We start from the raw sequence: 15,967 nt of genomic DNA on the forward strand, positions 1-15,967 counted from the left end.
TGACCTATGAATATTGGAGATGATACGCGCAGTAGACTATGATAAATGACCCTCACTTTGACCCAGAGAGACAAATTAAATAATATACTTCACTTGAGTGTTATGCATCGAGTTGCCTCCATCAACAAAGAAACTTTTTTTTCTAGAACATTCTCAAATCTCCTTCTTCCACATCCACTTCTTATGCCTTTGGCATTTTTGATCCCTGTAGTGGCAAATTCTTCCCTTTCTACATGTGAAAAAGACTTTGACGTTACATTATAATGAACATGTATCATAATAGCTTGTGAGAAGCCACAACTAACGATTTATTCAAAGTTGGGGTTTGTAAATCTAGGTCTGTGTATCCAATATCACCCTTATGTGTTTCATGACAGTTAAAAGTTGCCAGTATCTAAATACGAATTAACGATGTTAACTTTAAACTAACAAAAACTATTTTAAATCATTTTTTTTATTTCAACCTTTTTGTTTATCAGGAGAAAGAAATTTAAATTAATGTAGAAGTTAATCTGAAGATAAGTAAAGTATAATTAAAAATTATTTTCATTAATATTTTGAATCATTTAAAAAGATAAAAGACCAAAAATATCATTTTGTCTTTTTCAAAAAAAATACAAATAAGAGAGTTTAGGATTTGATTTTGAATCGATTTACTATAAAAACCGAACCAGAAAAAAAAAACCGAGCTGATGTTTAGTACCGGTTCGGCGAGGGCGCACTTAAACGGGGCATTATGGTCTCATGAAATAAGGCGGCCACCGCAGCCGCCCGTACATTAAACGGCAACACAGATCTCCTCTCCATCTCTTTTTTATTTTTGTTTTATTTTTTCCCACTCTTTCTCCTCGTTTCCGAACCGGACCGAACCGAGCCGGAAACATGGGAGTTCCAGCGTTCTACCGGTGGCTCGCGGATCGGTACCCACTCTCGATCGCCGACGTCGTGGAGGAGGAGCCATCTGTCGGCTCCGGCGCCGTTGATGTGTCTAAACCTAATCCAAATGGCATGGAGTTCGACAACTTGTACTTGGACATGAACGGCATCATTCACCCCTGTTTTCACCCTGATGGCAAGGTAACCATATGCTTCGCTTCACCTCACTTTCATTCTATTCACTTTTTTCTCGTGACTCAGAATATTGCAACCGGTTAACCTATTATTCTGTTAATAGTATCAACATTTTCTTCGTTGTTTGAGAAAAAAGCCATTATGTACAATCTAATAGAAATAAGTAAAGAGAGCGGAAAATAATGACAGTGAACTTCTGATATTTCTGCTTCAACTTCTCATTTCGAGTATTTGTATGGATTTCTTTATTGGATTTAGATATATTGAGATCGTATGTTCCTGAATTGGTTGTCGAAAACTCGTTCTAGAATTTGTTGCATTGTTAAACTGAGTTCCTGGTGCTTTTTGAAGAAATGGCATCATACACGATTATGTGAGTAGTGTGAAACCTTATACAAAGCTGACTAGACTGTGGCAATTGGGATCTGTAATTTCTTTATTTTGCGTCTAAAAGGAAGTGATTTTTTGTAAATTTACATTTCTATTCTGCTAAGTGCTTGTTGTTGATTAATCTTTAAAATGCAGTCAGCACCTACTACCTACGAAGATGTATTCAAATCAATCTTTGACTATATTGACCATATATTTTCATTGGTTCGCCCAAGGAAGCTTCTTTATCTTGCAATTGGTATGTTGCTTTTTCTTGTTATTGTATCTCTCGTCTATGGAACACCAAGCATTTCCCAATACTTTATCTTACTTGTAGATGATGCTCATGGAAGAAATAAGATTGACACCATTCCTCTTTGTGAGCAATAAGCAGAAAATTAGGATGGCAATGATTTATAATTTCTATTTTGTTTTTAGTAATGTCCCAAAAGCATGTTCATTGTTTGGATTTGAGAAATGCATGAATCATATCCTATATATTTTAAGAGTAGTCATAATGCCATACCAGATACATATCATATTTGTGCGTCATAGTTTCTCATCGTGGAGGATTTGCCCAACTGCTCCTTTAAGTTATAAATCCATTTGGTTCCTAACTTCTCATTATGCCTTCTGTTTTTTTTCGATGATTAGTAACTTTTGGCACACTCCTGTATGGTTGTACATTCAAAATTTAGTGCAAATATTTTCAAGTAAAAGACTCAGATAAATGTTTGTAAAACAGAATAGCCAGTAAGGAAAGTTAGAACTTTTAAATATCCAATTTTTGGAAGCCTGTAATTTTTTTGTCTGTAATGTTATGTTATTGTATGTTTGATTTAACTTTGAATCGCTTCCTCATTCCTACCATTTCTTTCCATATGTACTTTTCTCGCCCCTTAAGACGGTGTTGCACCAAGAGCCAAAATGAATCAGCAACGTTCACGGCGTTTTCGAGCCGCAAAAGATGCAGCTGAGAAAGACGCAGCTGAGGCTGTAAGAATATGAACATGCTCCTGTTTACAATGATCTCCTGCTATTTCTGTTACAAAGTTTGAATACAATGTGATGTTGTAGGAAGCTGAAATTGAAAGACTTAGGGAAGAATTTGAGGGTGAGATGAAACTCTTGTCTTCTAAAGTCAAGCCAGAGACTTATGACTCAAATGTCATTACCCCTGGCACTCCATTTATGGGAGTGCTGTCAGTGGCTCTTCAGTATTATATACAGACTAGATTGAACTACAACCCTGGCTGGCGGAATACAAAGGTTGACCTTATCCTATTTATTCTTTGCCCCCTTGATCCATTCAATATTGGATATTCCTTACTTGTGGAGTAATCCTGTTTATTTTCTGTTCCCATATTGTACATATATCTGGTTTTCAGAATATTTTGTCTCTATATATTTATTTATGGAGCTGCATTTGGTATTTTTTGAAGGTTATACTTTCTGATTCAAATGTTCCTGGTGAGGGAGAACATAAAATAATGGATTACATACGATTACAGCGTAACCTTCCTGGGTTTAATCCAAATACTCGTCACTGTTTGTATGGATTGGTGAGTTTTTGTCTGATTTTGAAATTTTCAATTTATCCGAGGTTGGTGTATTTAATTATATATCTTTTCCTTGATTTTTATATGGTGTGATAACATTGATGTGATCTTTAATTCAGGATGCTGATTTGATTATGTTGTCCTTAGCCACACATGAGGTTCATTTCTCAATATTGAGGGAGGTTAGGTTCTATTTTATGAATAGTCATGGTGATTTTAGTTCATTTTCAAAGAGAAAGATATCAAATATCTGAAGTTCCTTTTTATATATTATATGGATGATCCGATCCGTAAGGACCATGATTGGGAATTTTTTTTATCATCTTTCTCCAAGAAAGAGGCGAAACATAATCAAATGTCAGAAAACTTGGAGAAAATGACAAATATTTTTTAGTTTTAACTCTATGGTATAGAAGAAATAGAAAAGGATCATATAAAAGTTTTTTAAATTTAAAACGGATCAGTACACCTGGTCTACGAATATATTCTAATCCCAATAGATTGACCTGATGATTAATTACATGTATGAACAGGTAATCACTTTCCCTGGACAACAGGAGAAGTGTTTTCAGTGTGGCCAAGTTGGCCATTTTGCAGCTGAATGTCGTGGTAAGCCAGGTGAGAAAGCTGAGGACTGGAATCCAGTTGATGATACCCCAATTCACAAGAAGAAATATCAGGTTGGATATTGGAATCCAGCATGTTAGGCTGAATATTCATTTTCTTCTGTTACTTTTTAATTTCAAACTAAAACCTTGCATGTACAGTTTCTTAACATCTGGGTGCTGCGTGAATATTTGCAATATGAAATGGAGATTCCCAACCCTCCTTTTGAGATTGACTTTGAACGCATTGTGGATGATTTTGTATTTCTATGCTTCTTTGTTGGCAATGACTTTCTTCCACATATGCCAACATTAGAGATCCGTGAGGTAAGCATCTGGGAGGCACCATGTTATAAATGTCAATGTTGTCCTCTATGATAAACTTTTTACTGTTTCAGGGGGCTGTAAATTTATTGATGCATATTTATAGAAAAGAATTCACCGCCATGGGTGGTTATCTTACTGAAGCGGGTGAGGTAAATTTCTTTTTTTTCTTTCTTAAATTCAATTAAGTTGTGTGTGTGCCTTTTTGTATGTTTTTGTAAATCTGTGATGTGTTCTGGTATGTGACTGAATCTTTTTTAGCAATCATCTTCCTTCAATTTGCTTGTCTCATCTCTCAAGTCACCCATCTGGAATTTTGTTTCTTCAATGACTGTTGTAATATGTTGAACACTCTAGGTTTTCTTAGAGAGAGTAGAACATTTTATTCAGTCTGTTGCTGTTCATGAAGATCAAATATTTCTGAAACGAGTTCGGATTCAACAGGTATTGTGATTTCTGTGTTTTGACTATCCCTCTTTGGAACAAATAATTATCATTATTCCTTCAACTTCTGAACCCTCTGGAGTTTTGCACCAATCATATTCAATAATCGTCAGAGTTCTACTTATCTTCATGGTTCTGTATTTAGAGATGGGATATCTTGCTTAATGCATTGTAAGAAAGTTCTTCTGTCAATATTGATGTGGAAAAATCTTCAATTCATTCCATTCTGTTTTGCATTCTGTGTATTTTGGCCCATTGTTTCTGTTGAAAATTTATAACTGAAGCATCACAACTTTATTCCCTCATCCATGATTTGTGCTTCCTATTTGAACTTTGGAATTAAGTGATTTTGTAAGAAGACTTGAAACGACACTGTTTCGTATCATTTAAAGTCATATTGAGCATGTATGGAGGAACTAAATTGGCTTTGGCTACTCCACAGATTAAATAATTATAAAAGGGGTATAAACTGTAGCTGAGGCATGAATTTGATATGGCTGTATCATACTTAATTTGGGAGTGGAGTTCTCCTCTAATGTTCCGGTGAATAAAGGAAATGACTTGTAAGTAGACTTCAGTGGTTAGGCAAATTTTGGTCAGCATGTACAGAATTATCGAGGATCTTTATCCAATGAAGTTCCAGAGGACAATTCCTTAATCCTTGTTCCACTGTACTAGGGTTTAAGTATAGTGTCTCCCTCTAATACGTAACTCTCAACTTTGGTGGTTACCTGTTACTGACGTGCAAGTTCCCAAGCCAACACCAACATGATACTATTGTATTTGTTACCATTTGTTTTCTTTTCTCTCATATGCACTGTTCTGAAACAAATTCTGATGTGGATGTATTGTGACATTAGACTTTACATCCGGGAGATGTCATTCACAAGTCCGTCTAATTAGTTTCATGAACTGATATGATTGAGCTATATATTTCTTTAATATAGTTTTAAACTTTATTTCCTGATATGCAATACTTGTGATTTGATTGTTTTTCAGGCTACAGAAATTAATGAAGAGATGAAAGCTAGGGCAAGAGGAGAGATGCCTGGAGAACCACGGGCATCAGTTTTGGACAAGGTTTGGTAACAAGATTTTTTGCCCAAATGTTTTAATCATTTCGCTTGAATTTAGTATTTTCTGCTTAATTTTATTGGACCCTAAACCATAGTAATTCTAGTGGCTTCCCAAACATACATTGAGGGCAGCATGTCTGTGAGTTTTTGTGCTCTGCTGGTCTGTGGGTGATCAGTGATGCGGTTCCCACTTCCTGCCACTTAATTTCAGTTTTTCTCATATTAAAATTGTTGTCAGGAAGCCTTGTAAAGCTTGTAGTAACTTTAAAAACTTACGTCTGTTATGTATTTTGAGAAGATACTTCAATAGTAGTTGTGCGTGTTATTTTGTTGTTACTATTCTTTGTTTCATTTTTGTATGTATACATATATTATATTATTCTATATAATTTTATATATAACAGGTAAACTCTACCTCCCTTGTCTGATCCTAGGTGGGATCTATTGTTTTGGCTACCTTTGGAAGTAAGGCCGCAGAGCTCTTGATGTTACTTATAGTTTGCCTTGTTGCATTTATGGCTAACCAGTTATGGGGCAATCTGATAATTTTTAGTAGCCATGTTGAAGGGTTTATACTTGTACTTCTGTTTTATCCCCCATTGTTATATAAAACATGAACTGCATGGGCAGTGCTGGTGCCGGAACCAACTTCATCATCTGCCTACACAAAAAGAGTTTGTGTCAGTGTGTGTCTGTTGATATCAATTTGAAGTTAATTGCTCCCTAATTTAACTGTTTGGATGCATGAAGAAAATGTTTTCTTTGTCTCTCTTCTGAAACAACTTGGTTACACTTTTACTTTTCTCATGTGTTTTCTTTTAGTGGGAACAACTGATGATAACTCTGACTTTCCCAACTAGAATTTGTCTTTCTAAAATTAAATGTTCCTTTTGTCAGTTGAAAGTAGCTAAAAGATCCTGGGTTAGAAGGATTCATAATTTTTTTGGTTAGATACAATTCATGTAAGAGTGATCCCTGAATAGGGACACTTGGCCAATGTCAGACCACATGAAATCCAATAGTGAGAAAATTTATAAACTACATATTGTTTGTGATTTTTTCAGGTTAAGTTAGGAGAGCCTGGATACAAGGAAAGGTATTATGCTGAAAAATTTGGTGCATTGGATCTGGAGAAGATTGAAAAAATCAAGAAAGATACAGTATGTCCTGTCAGTATTCTTGGAATTGTTTACTGTCACCTTCCTTTCTATACACATTCATGGCTTAAAATGGAAACAATTTCAAAAGTACAAATTCATTGCTAAGTTTTTCAATACTAAAAGTCAAGTGTCGTATTATCAGTGAAAATGATTGTATACAGGGCCTGTTTACTTTGTGAAAATGTTTTCTATTTTCACTTTCAATTACAAGAATGTTGCCTTATTTTCACATGGTTTCCTGTTTTCAAAAGTTTTTTTTTCACTATTTCTTATATAAACTTTTTAAAACAGGAAACATTGTACAAAAAGGTGACATTTTTGTAATTAAAAGTGAAAGCAGAAAACAATTTTCTCAAACCAAAGAACCCTTTTCTTTTTAAATGATGTTAGACACATGCTGTTAGTCTGTCTTGAACTCTTGATCTTACTATCTGACTGTTACACAAGAGGGAGTGTGCTCGTATAGTTCCTCAATCTGTTATGCTCATGAGAGAATAAAGACCTCACACTGGTTGAAAATTTATGTTATGTTTGGCTCACGAATTGATAGGTGGTTTGTTGGATTTTATTTGTTTTTTCCTTCTTGTGGATGACTATTGTAGCCAACTTCAATAATCTATGGCTTTCATATTCATATATATTGCATTAGAAGATAGCTGATAGTCTTGGTTTTCCTTGTAGGTCTTAAAATATGTAGAAGGCCTTTGTTGGGTTTGTCGGTACTACTACCAGGGTGTCTGCTCATGGCAATGGTTTGTCGTGCTTTTACTAGTTAATAGATTACATTTGAACCCATTCCTGCTATTTTCTGTTACTGGATTGATAAGCTGGTACATTTATGTTGGAAGTTGCCTTAGTTGTGGCCACCCTTAGCCTGCCTTAATTGCAGCCTCAAGGTGGTGTTTAGTTCCATGTTGACTAGATATATAATTAAATATAGCTTATATATATAGGCTTGGGTAATTGTCATCTTACAAGCCATTTTTGTGGGGTTTGAGTTAGGCCTTTTTTTTTTTGCTCAGCAAAAATAATATATTATAAAATAGTACCAGAGGTACTAAATAATACAGCTATAGGGACATGTCATACGAAGTTAGGATACAGAAATACAAAACACAAACTGAAAAACCCACAGTACAATAATTGAGCAAGAAACTAGACTATATTCCTATGCTGGTGTCCTAAGAAATGCAGCTTTGAGGTTTGAGGACCACTGATTGAAATGCAAAGAGAAGTCTTTTTCCAAGCATCTTAGCCATGTCCACATAAGAAACACTGCATCTTCCATTAATTTATGAGCGTCAAAAGTAGCATTAGAGAAGATGATGCTATTCCTATGCTTCCAAATAGAAAAAGTCAGTGCTAACCACCACCACAGCCATCTGATTTCCTGCATTCCTTCAACAACCCCATGGACATGCTGAATAAAGTGCTGACCCGGGTGATATGGGAAAACCCCCACCATATTTACCCAAGATTGAGACTCCCACCAAAGAGGATTAATTTTACTGCAGTGAAAGAATAAATGACTCGCGGTTTGAGTTAGGCCTTAAGCCCCAAATTCTAAGAATTTACATGCATGATACTATAATGTAACCAGTTTAGGTGAAAAATGCACTTTTAAACTTATGCTGTGAAAATATCCCCACTTTTGGTCCCTCAAAGGATCAATTGTCTGGAACTATGGATGCTTAGTTGACTTCATGTGATTGTTAACCTGATAATATCCTAGGGCAATGGGTGTTTTGAAAAATAGATTTACTATGTCTGTTGAATTTAGAGAGGAGACTTTAGAGAAAAAAAGAGAACTTAGAATGAAACAACTTATTTAGTAGATTGTGTAGTACATAGGTTCTGCATATCATCCATAATATAGTTTCTTAATAGACTTAGTGGAGAGTATTTCCTAGGCTACTATTAATTAAGTGCAACTTCCTAGACACTAATACCCTTGGGTTCTAAATGCATTTTATCATGCGATACATGAACATACAATTTCCTAAGTAATTAAATAACATTATTTCCAACAACGGGATTAGTAAAGTTTTGTCGGTTAACTAAACATTCAATTATAGTGTGCCAAAAGCAATGGGTACAAGTGGCTTTTCATAGTAGAATGGGTACAAGTGACTTTTCATCATTTTGTCGCTTGAGTATGACAGTTATTCCTCATTTGTGAATAACACTTTCTTGTGTTCCTTCTCCACATTGTGGTATGATGATCCAAAAAATTTATGATACTTTGCATGAAGGGTGATAAGACAAATAAAATATAAAGGGTTGATTATTTTCTTTCAAGATTATCTTGCTCCACATATGTTCTTTTAGCAAGTTTCTCCTGTGCCTTCATATTCTCTTTGAATATTGAGCTTTCATTAAATTCTGTTATTATTCCAAAGATGGTTGCAAGCAGGAACTTCTAATCATGATTTTATAAGGAGTGTAACAAGATATAATATGGACTGGATGCCTTGAGGGCTGGGATACAGGCTTTGATGTTTGAGTGGCTTTAAGATGATTGACATAAAATTCTGAGACTATTCTTCATTTTGGTGGAGTCTATCACTTATGACTATTCAATTTTTTCATTATTGTTTGTTCATTCAGGTACTACCCATACCATTATGCTCCTTTTGCTTCTGATCTTAAAGATCTAGCTGATCTGGAGATAACTTTTTTTTTGGGAGAACCATTTAAACCATTTGATCAGCTAATGGGGACCCTACCCGCTTCAAGGTTTTTTCATCTCTCCTGTCCTCAGATCTATTATATCATGCATCCTGTGCTGATGCTGGTTAAGTTCTTGTTACAGTTCAAGTGCACTTCCTGAAAAATATAGGGATTTGATGATTGATCCTTCATCACCTATTCTTCAATTCTACCCTGCTGGTGAGATCACTTGTCTGTTATTGACATATTTTGCTATATCTTATAGAGTTTCTAGAATTACTTGTATCACTTTTTGACAGATTTTGAGATTGATATGAATGGAAAACGATTTGCATGGCAGGTAATATAGTTTTTGTATTGTGGTTTGTGTGTGTGTTTTAATGTTTTATTAACACTTTATAATGAAGGGGGATTAAGGTTACTGTTGGAAATCTTTCAGGGTGTTGCCAAGTTGCCATTCATTGATGAGAAGAAATTGCTTTCTGCCACAAGCAAGCTTGAAGCCACATTAACGGTCTGGAAATGTTTCTTATTTTTACTTTTCTGGGGGAGGGGTGTTGGTTTTTACGATATTTAGTTCTGGTCTATTACACTGGTGACTAACTATATAAGATTAGTGGTCCAAAATTGTTGGCCTTCAAATTGCATCAAAGAATAATTTGTCAAAGAAGTTTACTGCTATGGTTTATCAAAATAGAAGTTGTTGAATAGATCTGTTGAGTGATACCCCTCTGTTAATGCTGTTTCTTTTTGCACAATTATCCCCAACTCTTTGCTGTGCAATTGCTGGAATTTTTATTTTTATTTTGGTTTGAGCTGGAAATATTTTTAGTCCACTAGAAGTTTACAGCAGTTAATTTGAATAATATTTTTGCATCTGGGTGCTCAATTTCATTCACATTTGTTATGTGCAGGAGGAAGAACAGCTCCGAAATAGCAAGATGCTTGATTTGCTTTATGTCAGCAGTGCGCATAATTTGGCTCCACATATCTTATCATATCATCAATATTCTTGTCAATTGCCTCTACATGAAAGACCTGCTCTACCAATTGACCCAAGAGCTAGGTTAGTGAATATGTTTGGTAATGGTCACCAGTCGTTATCATAAATATGTTTGGTAATTGTCATCAGTCATGTGTGCCTTCTTTTCTTTGTTAGCAGTGATGGTATGAATGGATATCTCTGGTTGTACGAAAGGAATGTGCTCAGAACCACTGTATCTTCTCCCATCAAGGGATTGCAAGACATTGAGTTTAATCAAGTTTTGTAAGTTTTGTTCTTTAGACTTGCCTAATATTTTAAAATCATTGAATGAACTCATGTTGAGTGTTTCAAATTTCAGAAATATTACTTATCTCAATCCTCGTAAACATAGACATATTCCAAAACCTCCGGATGGTGTACTAATGCCAAAAAAGGTTGGTATAGACTTCTCTTAGCATTTGACATTATCAATGGATACATCCTGTAGAAGGAGCTTCATGATTCATTTGTTTAGGCTTAAGGGGGGCATTTGAAAGAGTTAATGTGGAGTTGATTTAGACCATGAAAATAGCTTGACTCCCGTAAATTCTTTTTAGCTTATTTCAATAAGCTTTTTAGTCTAGCTTATCAAAATAAGCTCTTTTTAGCTTATTCCCATAAGTTTCATGGGCAAATTTATGGCATAAGCTTTTATGTGATAGGAGCTTATTAAACAAACACCTAATTAAGCTTTACCTAAGCACACCCTAACATGTGTTTAAGCCCATCCCGATAGTTTTGATCCATTAAGTGGTGAGATCATTGCCACATGGCATAACCTGATATGCCACATCATCACTTAACAGAATACAACTACCAGCATGGACTACAAACTTGCATTTCCATGAAATCAATGATCTAATATATTTTTTTAGGGACCAAAAATGAAAATTGGCTAATTTTTCAGGGATGAAAAATTTACTTAACCCCATTTATTTATGTTTAGAATCAGATTCTCGCGTCAATAACATAGCTCAGATAGTTGCCATGACTTTATTCATTTAATCAAATATTATACTTTCGTTTTAGTTTTTTCAAAGAAAAATTATACTCCTTGTTTTCTTCTATGGATAGATCTCATTTACTTTTGACATTGGTTATGTTTGCAGATATTAAAAGCCATTGACATTAAACCTTTTCCTGTGTTATGGCACGAAGACAATAGTGGTCGGCGACAAGGCAGGGAAAGGTGAGAATCTATTCCTGAGGTTGCTATATTGGTGTAGTATAATTTTCATGTTCTTTCTGTCTGGTATACAATCCACAACTGTTTAAATTTAATGTTCAATGTGGTAGTGGTACTGTTATTACTCACCACCTTATGTGGACAAATTTTTTTTGAGGAAATTGTCAATATTAAGTAATTGTCCTGTGGTGAATGTAGAGAATTCCATGTTGAGTGGGTTGATAAGTTCTCAATGTCTTTCAAATTTAGCACATGAAGTTTTTTATGCATGGAATCTGGTATTTATGTGAGTGATAAGACATATACTTTAAAAGAGCTCTTACCTTTCTTGTGTGATGCATGTGACAGACAACAAGTACATGGAGCAATGGCTGGCCCTCAACTGGGAGAAGCAGCACATCGTCTTGTCAAGAACTCCCTTAATATTAAATCAAATAACATGCCGTATGGATCACCGGAGCAGTTTCCAGGCCATCATGCAATGAACCGGCTCAGATCAGCTGGACCTTCTGGATCTGGGAAATATTATGGTGAGGACACAAGCGGTTATTACGGACAACATTACAATCACCAGGGGATAATAACTAGGCCTAGATATCCAGTCTCATCTAATGGTGGACATAATGACAAACAGAATTTTAGGATACAGGATAGGTCATATCATCATGATCAATACTACAACGGGACAACTGGGTTTTATACCATGGCAATGGAGGAAGGTGCAAGAGCTAGGCCATATGCAGTGCCTTTGCCAAGGACACCTGCAGTGACGTTATCGAGGCCTCCCAATTCAGGGTCAACAACTAATGGACAACACCAATTTGTGCAGAACATGGGTCCTCCTATACCACCTCCAAATTGGATTACTAGAGTACCGGATACGAATGGAATATATGCTGGGCATCAAGAAACTGCATTGGGGGGAACTTATGATAAGCAGAACATGAAGGTGTACCAAGTTAAAACTCGTCAACCCCAAGATATGCCAGAGTACGGGAATCAATGATGACTGTTGTGGATTTTATTCGCCTTGTGACGAAGTGCCCTCTTCCATTCCTCGGGCTGTTTCTCAAATCGGAGCCCATCCAAGTTCTACAATGGAGTATGAGGGGGCAACAATTGTGTGATACCGTAAGGCAATAGGCTGACAAATGCTTATTGAAGCTATGGATGACACTAATCTGTAGTGAAGGTGCTGCTAAGAATCACGATCTGCCTTCACTAGACATGGGCACTTCCTTGATAGTTAGTTGTCCAGGCTATACCAATTGGAAACGTGGGAGAGCTATATATTATATATTCACAATATTATTGCTTTTCAAGTTCTAAACAAACTCATAAAATATCGTAAAAACTTGTAATTGTTGATTTTGCTGTCCGCGGCATGAGTAGGGTATAGCATGTATAAAATCCCGCTGCGCTCAGTGACACTTGTATTATCATATGTACCATATTGGACTTGAATGGACAATCTTAATTTTGTAGTAAAAAAGACGTTTTGTTTCATTTGTTTTTCATTTCCAAACTTAACCCTGAATGTTAATTTTTTATTCAAACCTCATATTTCTCTTTTCTAATTTGATGTGTATAATCCTTCAAATTTTTTAATAAATTTTGCCACACCAAGCTGTATTTTTTTTACTTAAATATTGTTCATTGGTAATTTTTAAGGCTGATTTCAAGTATTATTTGGAGTTGAGAGATGTCTTAAAAAACACTAAAAATGTTTATCTTATTGTTTATAAAAATTGTTATTTTAAATATTTAAAATCAATTCTTAAGATTGATTTTAACAAAATTATTTAAACTTATCTGAGATTTTATTATTCTAATAACCTTTCCCTGATTGTGATGTGGACTAGGAAGCATAAAAAGAATATGCTAGTCCTTTCTAGTGGCCTTATATAATGAGATAAATGTTATATAGAAGAATTATTGAAGACAATTGATAATTGTATCGAATTATTAAATTGAATATGATTCACAGAAAATTGATATGATTTATGGATTTAAAGATGAGTTAAATATTACTAAAGTAGATGACATTAATTTACCGAAAAAATATATAGCTTTCTTGATATATCATAACCCTGAAATACTGGCTACAAGTGATCCTCTTTAGCTAGTGTTTTTGAGAAATTGTAACTATGCAATAATTTTTTATATAATAAAGAAACAAAATGAAATAAAAAAATAAAAAAGTAATGAAAAGTGATAAGAAAATAACTTGGAATGGGAAATGGGAGACCCTAGTGAGACGTGACTCCTAAGCTTGCACCACCATCTAAGAATTACTAATAATTAACACAAACTTAATTATAAAAATTGATACAAAAACTGATATGAAAATGCTCTTCTTTTATAATTAAAAAAATTGCATAATTGAACATTTTACTCTCAAATCTCAATGGAGACAACATTGTAGGGATGATCTATAACGAGAAATTGCTTTTTATTCAACAAATTCCACCAATATTTTTACAATCACAAGAGATACAAAAAGATAACAGTAAAGGTAAGAAAAACATAGGGAAAAAAAAGGAGAGAGAGAGAGATAAGAAATATTAAGATTTGTATAACTCATCCATGATTTAGCAAAGCAAGAAAAGCTTCGGCTAGCCTAGTTTCCACTTTCAACAACCAGAGGCATCTTCCAGGTTTCTTGGGATGACTAGTGACTACGTAGATACATAGCAACAAATAAAGCATTGAAAGTAGAACTTGCAGATACATAGAATAGAATAGGTTACCTAATAGGATGAATAGTTAGAAACAGACTATTGGAGGAAGTAGCCACTCAAAAAGAGCGCAAAGAAGAGCAACAAAGTGCCGTATATAAGAATAGTCTTCTGACCCGAAGTGAGAGAATTGCCACCAAGCCCATATTGCTGGTTCTGAGCAAACCCAGCGATCTGAACGCTCTTGCTCTGGAAGAAACTCTGGGCGGCCCCACAAGTGGGGCAGCGCCAATCATCCGGAAGCTTCTCGAACTGATAGCCGGGCGGTAAGGGATAGGAAGGGTCGCCCACTGCCTCGTCGTATTTATAGCCGCAGGAGCGGCACTCGTAGATTCCAGTGTTCAGAACCGCGAACTTCTCCTCCAGCCGCCGCGGCCCCAAGTTCTCCAGCTCCGATTCGGGTTTCACGGGCGTGTCTTCTTTGGAGATGTCCACGGAGTTCACGCTGAGTTTTCGAGGTTTGGAGAGGGAGAGAGTGGGGAAATCATGGAGTTTTTTAGGTTTGAGACTAGGGTGGAGTTGGGAGAAAGGGGTTGAGAGATGCAGGGACAATGCTGAAGCCATTCTCATTTCTGACCAGCCAGCCCTCACGGTGTGTGGAGGAGAAGAAGGACAACCATAGTATATGCCCATGGATCACAATTCAACTTGGATAAGGTACGCATATCTAGTTTTTTTTTTTTTAATTATCTTCTAATTTTGGTCATGAATTTCTCTTTATTATTCATTACACTTATATTGCTAGGACTGGGCTTCTCTTCTGTTGGGTTTCGTTTGGGTCTGTGTGGTTCAGCCCGTAATGAATTGTAGGAACTAGAACTAGCGTTTCAAAATGTTTTGAGATTAAAACCTCAACATCCAAAATATTTTTAAACAAAAATCTACCCCTTTGGCCCTTTTGTTGGACATATGTCTTGATGAAATTGCTATTTTATTAGTTGATCACTTTTTAAAAAAAGAAAAGACAAGTTCTATTAATTTGTGGCGATGTTCCAAGAACTGATCAACAAATCAACATTAAAATATAAATACTTGTTTTTATATATAATCGAGGGTAATTTTTTTAATATTAAAATCGTTACTAGGTTGTTTTTTAAAGGATTCACCAGCAATTCATGTTGATAATATTTTACCATTTTTTTTAATATTTTCCCTTTTGCCACATGATTGGCAGTTTCACACTATCGTTATATTTACTGGTTGAAAGAGAAACATTCATCCGTATTTTTAAAATTAAAATAAAAAAGAAAGAGCAATTGAAAAAAATAGTGATTGCAATTACATTTTGAAGGTTTATAAAAATAATAAAAACAGTTATATATTAAAAGATAATTTAAAAATAAGAAATGTATATATCAAATAAAATCTTTATTAATAGTTATAGATCATTTGATGAAATAAAATCCTAGAATTAAATTAAGACTATGCCCAAATGAAATAGTGGATGAGAGATAAATTAATCATTGCATGAATCTAAGCAAACAACCTCTTTTAACCCTTTTCCCTCCCTACTCTCCGTCCTGCCCCTTTTTTCTTTTCACCTCGTTTTCTGAAAAAAGATGGATGCGCTTCATCGTAATCTTACCACTTCCAAACATGCTAATAAGTAAATTAAGGACATTAGTTAATGAATTACTAGTAAAGATCTATCAAAAATCGCATTATGGTGTAGTTACATTAAGATTTAAAAACACCTTCTCACCAATTGCTTTTAGGACAATGGTTAGCAATTATTAATATT

At 35.1% G+C, this 15,967-nt stretch overlaps 2 protein-coding genes across 3 annotated transcripts; one reads left to right on the plus strand and one right to left on the minus strand.

Moving 5' to 3' along the window:
- The first annotated feature begins 695 nt into the window (after positions 1–695).
- On the plus strand, positions 696–12,794 carry LOC100789497 (5'-3' exoribonuclease 4). 2 transcript variants are annotated; one of them, XM_003521692.5, is made up of 22 exons: positions 696–1,077; positions 1,597–1,699; positions 2,345–2,436; positions 2,518–2,709; positions 2,883–3,002; positions 3,119–3,181; positions 3,533–3,679; positions 3,767–3,931; positions 4,003–4,080; positions 4,286–4,372; positions 5,372–5,452; positions 6,513–6,608; positions 7,290–7,360; positions 9,216–9,344; positions 9,421–9,497; positions 9,578–9,618; positions 9,718–9,792; positions 10,193–10,344; positions 10,441–10,545; positions 10,622–10,697; positions 11,412–11,491; positions 11,837–12,794. In XM_003521692.5, exons 1-22 carry the CDS (start codon positions 883–885, stop codon positions 12,492–12,494), a joined length of 2,883 nt encoding a protein of 960 aa, XP_003521740.1. In that variant the 5' UTR covers positions 696–882; the 3' UTR covers positions 12,495–12,794. The 2 variants fall into 2 exon arrangements, with proteins under 2 accessions (XP_003521740.1, XP_014629502.1); XM_014774016.3 differs by lacking the exon at positions 4,286–4,372.
- A 1,138-nt stretch (positions 12,795–13,932) lies between these two features.
- Positions 13,933–14,887, minus strand: LOC100306607 (rubredoxin domain-containing protein). Its single transcript, NM_001250521.3, has one exon. The coding sequence runs from the start codon at positions 14,857–14,859 to the stop codon at positions 14,266–14,268; it is 594 nt and encodes a 197-aa protein (NP_001237450.1). The 5' UTR covers positions 14,860–14,887; the 3' UTR covers positions 13,933–14,265.
- Positions 14,888–15,967: the final 1,080 nt, after the last annotated feature.

The sequence above is a fragment of the Glycine max genome, chromosome 3, assembly GCF_000004515.6.
Source record: "Glycine max cultivar Williams 82 chromosome 3, Glycine_max_v4.0, whole genome shotgun sequence".
Classification (NCBI taxonomy): Eukaryota; Viridiplantae; Streptophyta; class Magnoliopsida; order Fabales; family Fabaceae; genus Glycine; species Glycine max.

Coding starts and splice junctions, on each gene's coding strand:
- LOC100789497 (XM_003521692.5), top strand. CDS start 883: ATGGGAGTTCCAGCGTTCTACCGGTGGCTCGCGGATCGGTACCCACTC. Junction 1,078..1,596: donor GTTTTCACCCTGATGGCAAG/GTAACCATATGC, acceptor TTTAAAATGCAG/TCAGCACCTACTACCTACGA. Junction 7,361..9,215: donor GGTGTCTGCTCATGGCAATG/GTTTGTCGTGCT, acceptor TTGTTCATTCAG/GTACTACCCATACCATTATG.
- LOC100306607 (NM_001250521.3), bottom strand. CDS start 14,859: ATGGGCATATACTATGGTTGTCCTTCTTCTCCTCCACACACCGTGAGG.